The following is a 6,748-nucleotide window of genomic DNA, read 5'->3' on the forward strand; positions in this document are numbered from 1 at the left end:
AGATTTTACCTATTGACTTGGCGGAAATTCAACCTGCTGCCATTCTCACGGTAATAACCCCAGGGTCCACAAACTTTTCATAGTTGGTCACTAGGGGGCCGCAGTTTTTGTTTTGAAAAGTGGGCGGAGCCACCAACAGCCAATCAGATTTCACCTATTGATTTTAATTGGTTTGGTGCCAGGGTTCCCAAGCTTTTTTTTAAAATTGGGCGGAGCCACTAGCAGCCAATCAGATTTTACCTATTGACTTTTAATGGGGAAATTCAACCTGCTGCCATTCTCACTGTATTAACCCCAGGGTCCCCAAACTTTTCACAGTTGGTCACTAGGAGACTGCAGTTTTAGTTTTGAAAAGTGGGCGGAGCCACCAACAGCCAATCAGATTCACCTATTGAATTTTATTGGTTTGATGCCGGGGTTCCCAAACTTTGCACAGTCAGTCACTGGGTGACTTCGTACTCAAGGTTAGAAAAAGTGGGCGGGGCCACCAAAAGCCAATGACATTTCTTTTTTATTGTTTTCAGTGGGGAAATGTTAACTGCTGCCATTCTTTACATATTAATACTAAGGTCCCCAAACTTTGCAGTTCAAAAATAGGAAAAGTGGGTTGGGCCACTAACAGCCAATCAGATTTCATCCATTGAATTTTATTGGTTTAAATTTAAAATGCTGCCTTTCTCACACTTTTTATGCCAGGGTGCCCACTGTTTGTCACTGGGTGACTTCGACTCAAGGTTAGAAAAAGTGGGCAGGGCCACCAACCACCAATCACAATTTACCTATTGACTTTTATTGGTTTAAATTTAAACTGCTGCCGTTCTTTAACTATTAATCCTAGGGTCCCTAAATTTTGCAGAGTGTGTAACTGGGTAACTGCAGTTCCAGGTTAGAAAAAGGGGGTGGAGCCACCAACCGCCAATCAGATGTCACTCGTTGACTTTCAGTGGGGAAATTTAAATTGCTGCCATTCAGACACTATTAAAACCAGGGTCCCCAAACTTTGCACAGTGGTTTTTACTATATAACTGTGGTCCAAGGTTAGAAAAAGTGGGCAGAACCAACAACACACTTCACATTTTTCAACCCAACATGAAGTTTGTTCTCAAACTTCCCTTTCTAGTTTACTAAATGCATTCTGTCTGAAGTTTATTTGCTCTTATATTATATTCTATGGTCTCTCTATCCAGATTGCTATACTGCTGAGCTACTGTACCTGTGGTTTGTGCGACCGGCGATTTTAATTGCTATTTCTGAGCGATTTTGTGGCTTCCCCTTTAGTTCGATCAATTCTATTCTGGTCTGAGCTTGGGAAAAGCCACTTTCGACTGAGGGTCTCCCTTGGGTGCCCCGGCCTTGTGCCGGTCCTCAAGTGTGAGGAACCCCTCACTATACGAACCAGAAGATTTTAACATCTGGCACTTCTGGTTCCAACGGCACCTTCTGGCACACATCTTTTAGAGGTAATGTTACTGATCTTTAACCATTTGTTATGTAGCAAGTCTGCCCATAATACTATGTAATACTCATATAATGCCCCTTTGTATCACTTGCCTTTAGGTGGCTGTACTTTGAGGCAGCAGAATGCCAGAGGTAAAGGTAAGGAATAACTTTATTCTCTAATTTTCAGTAAAGGGAAAATAGATCTCTGCACTCAGAGCCCTGCCCCAAAAAACTAAAAAGTGCCACAGAAAAACACTTTCTTTGAGACTATTTTGTATTATTCTTACTATATACACTGTCCTCTTCCCTAGCAGTATATAGATCCATTGAGAATTGAGTGCCTAACGTTCTTTTACCTACAGGTGCTTTTCGCAGTCCTGGAGGACTATATTCATCAGCAGAGCTTCGATGAGGCCATTTATGGCTACTATGGTAAGTATTGCGCTTAAGATCAGTAGCTTTGCATTTTTGGCCCCAGAAATATAAAGGTGTCACACCCAACATTCCCTTGTAAATATTCAGAACTTTTCTTCTGCTAAAATTATGCTTTCCTTTTATCTGTGTAGGGCCACACTTTTTAGTAAGTCCTGCCCAGTTTCAGGGCTGCTAATTCTCTGGCAAACAGTGAGATGACTTGGTGTATACAATAAGGGGCATGGTAGTGTAATTACCAGGGGACCATGGGATGGGGGTGAGGCCCATGAATCTTTTACTTTGGGGAGGGGGACCAGAACAATGCTATTACCGCTGATGGGACAACTATATTAAAGGAGAGGTTATACACTATTTATCAATTACAATCACTGGTAGTATCTAGCAAATCACACCCCTCCAATAATATGGGGATTAGTTCTCCTTTAACTGAATAGTACAATGCAGTACATGACACCAGTATATGATGGTTTCATTTAACCCAAAATTTATTGGGAAAAGTGGAAACATGGCCACTGTCCTTGGCAAAGGCCTCTGTGCTGGTTTCTTATATGTGACTGGTTCCCTCTGTTAGCTCAGTGTTTAATGGCAATGTGTTTCCCTGCAGAACATCAATACATTCGAAGATTTCCGGACATCGACGACTGGTAAGTAACATGAAAATGATCTCATCAATTATCTTACCTTTCCCAGATTAGATTGTAAGCTCTTTGGGAAAATTAAAAAGAGCAAATCCTCTAATTTTGCCTTGATTTTTCTTTTTCATCTTTTTCTAAAACTATTATTTTGCCTAAAATGTTTATTTTTTAGTTGATTATTATTTTAATAGTATACAGGTATAGGACGCGTTATCCAGAATGCTCGGGACCATGGGTATTCCGGATAAGGGGTCTTTCCATAATTTGGATCTCCATCCCTTAAGTCTACTAAAAAATCAATAACAAATTAATTAAACCCAATAGGATTGTTTTGCATCCAATAAGGATTATTTATATCTTGGTTGGGATCAATTACAAGGTACTGTTTTATTACTACAGAGAAAAAGGAAATCAGTTTAAAAATTCTGATTTATTTGATTAAAATGGAGTCTACGGGAGATGGGCATTCCGTAATTCGGAGCTTTCTGGATAACAGGTTTCTGGATAAGGGATGCCATACCTGTACTCATTTTTATACTGTTTTGGATCATTCAAACCTGGTTACAAAGAATAGGCAGCACCTAAACAGACACAGATGACATTTGACTCTGCACCCTACAATGCATTGTGGCACATTTTGTCTTTGCCCCATATTGTATCTGTTAAAATGAATAAGTGCATGTACAGTATAAATACAGTGAAATAGTAGGTAGGAAGTGTCACTAATGATCTGTTGGGATTTTGCTTTCTAGGGATCATTTCATCAATCAATATTATATTGATTATGATGTTGAACATCTGAGGGACATGGCCCACTTCATTGTAATGGATGCCTATAGGGTAAGGAATCCAAAGGAAACGTTTAGATAAACAGAGAAGAAAATTCAATTGCAAATATTTTGTGTGACTCTAAATGATGAAATGGGGAAAATTACATTAAAAACAGGGAATAACATGAGCAAATCCAGACCCTCACTGTACACAACTAAAGCTATTCCCTTTATGCAGTTTAAAGGATAATGGGTTTCAATATACCCCTGTGCCAGTGTGTACAAAGTTAATATGGGTGAGCAGAAACTAATAAGAAAGGAGAATGTGTGAGTTTTGGCTATTGTGTCCTGTAAACCAGGAGTAGCTGAAAAATGCAGAAGGCCAAGCCACCCTTTAAATAATTTCCACTTGTGGCTAATAGTAAATCTAAAGCAAAATTGCTTTATAGGTCTGATTTCAAGGGGAACAGCTATGATGTACAGATCCCTTTCTCAAATTGGTACCTTCCTTTATGTTACAGAAACAACTTGAGGAGCTGGAGATCACGCTTTATGGCATCCATAAAGTCCTGGCTTTGTCGGAAGTAAGTATCATTAATATTATATTTGTTATTATTAGTGAGGTTATTTATTGTATCAACTGTAACCCTATTATTATAATTTGTGAGTTTATTACTCACCATATCCCCAGCAACAGCCCTTAATAATATTATCAGTGCTATTTCTTTTATGCCCTCTAAGCACTAATACTGTGCCGCTGTTACAAATCAGCATAGTTTAATGCAGAGTCTTGTCTCTCACAGGAGGAGCATGATGTGGAGCATATTCTGGCCCAATATGAAGAGACGCAGCAAGCCCGGCGAGTAAGTCCTATTCTCTAATTTGCAATGTAATGCAGTAACTACTAACACCATTGTTAAATGCATATATAAAAGTAACTTCTTTCTCACCCCCTTGCTCACAGGTTGTGGGATCTAGACTCGAAGGCTTGCATAATAAGATTGTGGCAAGGCAGAAGGAGCTGGAGGAAGCTGCTAAGTAAGTATTATACATGTGATACATTTCCTATTCAATTTCTGACACATAGGAATACATAGAAAAGAGTGTCAGCTGTCACTCCAGCATTTTGCTAAACACCTACATTGCAATAAATTTTTGTCCAAACGTTATATTATGCCGCCAGTATTAGTGTTTCTGGTCTAAAAACTTTTGAAACAGAATACAACATTGACTCATATTATAATTTATTTTTGCGCAGGATCAAATCAGAAGAACAACGAGAGGAACCCCCTGTGGTGGTGGTGGTGCCCAGGCTGAGCACCAGGAGGAGGCTTACAAAAGCCGTAAAGAAGAAATTCCAGAGGATTCGGGTAAGCTATTTAATGTCATTTTCTTTTAGACCATCTTTATCATACCACATAATCCACTTAGGATTTCATAGTTATAACTAAAGATTAAATTACGAATATGCAGCCACAACCCCTTATACAGTACCTGCCATTGGCCATATAATGTCATATTCCCATAAACCATCTTTAATATCTCAGTCATATCATTCTGTGTTTTCAGCCATAATAATTAACAAAATCATACAGAGGGGTATGTTTTATTGTCATTGTCCCTTCTAATACAACCTAGGCTGGGCATTTTTACAGTGACATTCCAAATGGCTGATATGCTGTAGGCCCAGAATAAGTCTTTGATATCAAAAACAACAAATTACATATCTGTCATTTATTCTGTTTTTAAACATTTACCAGTTTTTTCTTTTATTTTCAGCGTTCCACCAGACGAGTCCTTCTGGATTTTATCTCCCTTTTCCGAGACCCTCCACCTCCCTGACCCTCCTGTTTTTTATCCCTTCTGTGTCTGTGTGCATTTGTGTGTATGTGTGTGTATGTATGTATGTATGTGTGTGTGTGTTTATGTATGCATGTGTGTGTGTATGTGTGTGTGTTTATGTATGCATGTGTGTGTGTGTGTGTTTATGTATGCATGTGTGTGTATGTATGCATGTGTGTGTGTATGTGTGTTTATGTATGTATGTATGTATGTGTATGTATGTATGTGTGTGTGTATGTTTGTGTGTGTGTGTTTTGTGTATGTGTGTGTATATATGCATGGATTTCTGAGTATGTATAGTTGTATGTTTTGCATTATGCATGTGTATATGTGCATTTGTATGTGTAAATGTGTAGGTCTGAGTGTATGGGTGCATTTGTGTGCCTGGTGTGTGCATGATGTGTAGGTCTGAGTGTATGGGTGCATTTGTGTGCCTGGTGTGTACATGATGTGTAGGTCTGAGTGTATGGGTGCATTTGTGTGCCTGATGTGTGCATGATGTGTAGGTCTGAGTGTATGGGTGCATTTGTGTGCCTGGTGTGTGCATGATGTGTAGGTCTGAGTGTATGGGTGCATTTGTGTGCCTGGTGTGTGCATGATGTGTGCATAGCCATGATCCAGGGTGTAATACCGATTGCCATTTGGAGTCAGAAAGGAATTTTTCCCTTCAGTGCAGATTGGCCGAGCGCTAAGGGTTTTTGCCTTTCTCTGGATCATCGCCTGTTTAGGTCTCTGTGCATCCCATGAACCCAGCTGCTGCTCCCGGCATCATTTTGGCTCCTCCCATCGTGCAGGCCTAGCCAGAAGGTATTGGTTCACCCCTAGGACGGGGCTAGAGCCATTTTTGCACACTAAAGGGCAGGGAGAGGGATAAGGTAGGTTTCTTGTGGGTGCACTACCCAATCCCTGCCCTTTAGCTGAGCCATGTTTGGGAGCCACAGCTGGCATTAGGGAATGCCCAATATTTTATTATTTATGGCTGTAATATTAATAAATCCTGTGATTCCAGCAGATTTAGCCATAACCATGTCTCTCTGTTGTTATTGAATACATATGGTGCTGGTACATATTGAGGGGATAAGGGGGGGTTCTAGAGCAACAGTTTGTTTGGCCACCGCTGTCAGTGACCTCCATTTTAAAGCTGGAAAGAGGCAGGCAAATAATTCAAATACTATAAAAAAAAGAAATAATGAAAACCAATAGCACAGTTTCAAAGAATGGGGAATTCTATAACATACGTTATACAAACGTTATTTTATTAATATACTGCAGTGAGAAGTGTTCCCCCATTGTAAAATATAGGGATATTTTAAGTCACAGAGGAGTTCTATGACCATATAAACGCACAAGGGCAAATTCCTTTTAAATAGGTCACGGAGCTCTGAGGGGGTACATTATTTATTATAATACACAAGTTTCAGTGAGTCATGTGGCAGAAATGACATCACCAAGCACTGATTGTAACCAATCACATCACTAATCTCGATTTATAAGGATATAATTTACAAGATATTTATTCTTATGTAGTACAGGTATGGGATCCCTTATCCGGAAACCCATTATCCAGAAAGCTCCGAATTACGGAAAGCCTGTCTCCCATAGACTCCATTTTAATCAAATAATTCA

General features: G+C 39.6%; 1 protein-coding gene across 1 annotated transcript; it reads left to right on the plus strand.

Annotated features, from left to right (window-relative positions):
* Positions 1 to 1,086: 1,086 nt before the first annotated feature.
* On the plus strand, positions 1,087 to 5,196 carry LOC116408309. Its single transcript, XM_031895090.1, has 9 exons — positions 1,087 to 1,460; positions 1,558 to 1,596; positions 1,803 to 1,872; positions 2,480 to 2,519; positions 3,263 to 3,350; positions 3,802 to 3,864; positions 4,084 to 4,143; positions 4,245 to 4,318; positions 4,539 to 5,196. The coding sequence occupies exons 2-9, from the start codon at positions 1,582 to 1,584 to the stop codon at positions 4,729 to 4,731; spliced, it is 603 nt and encodes a 200-aa protein (XP_031750950.1). The 5' UTR covers positions 1,087 to 1,460; positions 1,558 to 1,581; the 3' UTR covers positions 4,732 to 5,196.
* The last annotated feature ends 1,552 nt before the right edge of the window (positions 5,197 to 6,748 follow it).

This window comes from Xenopus tropicalis, chromosome 1, assembly GCF_000004195.4.
Source record: "Xenopus tropicalis strain Nigerian chromosome 1, UCB_Xtro_10.0, whole genome shotgun sequence".
Taxonomy (NCBI): Eukaryota; Metazoa; Chordata; class Amphibia; order Anura; family Pipidae; genus Xenopus; species Xenopus tropicalis.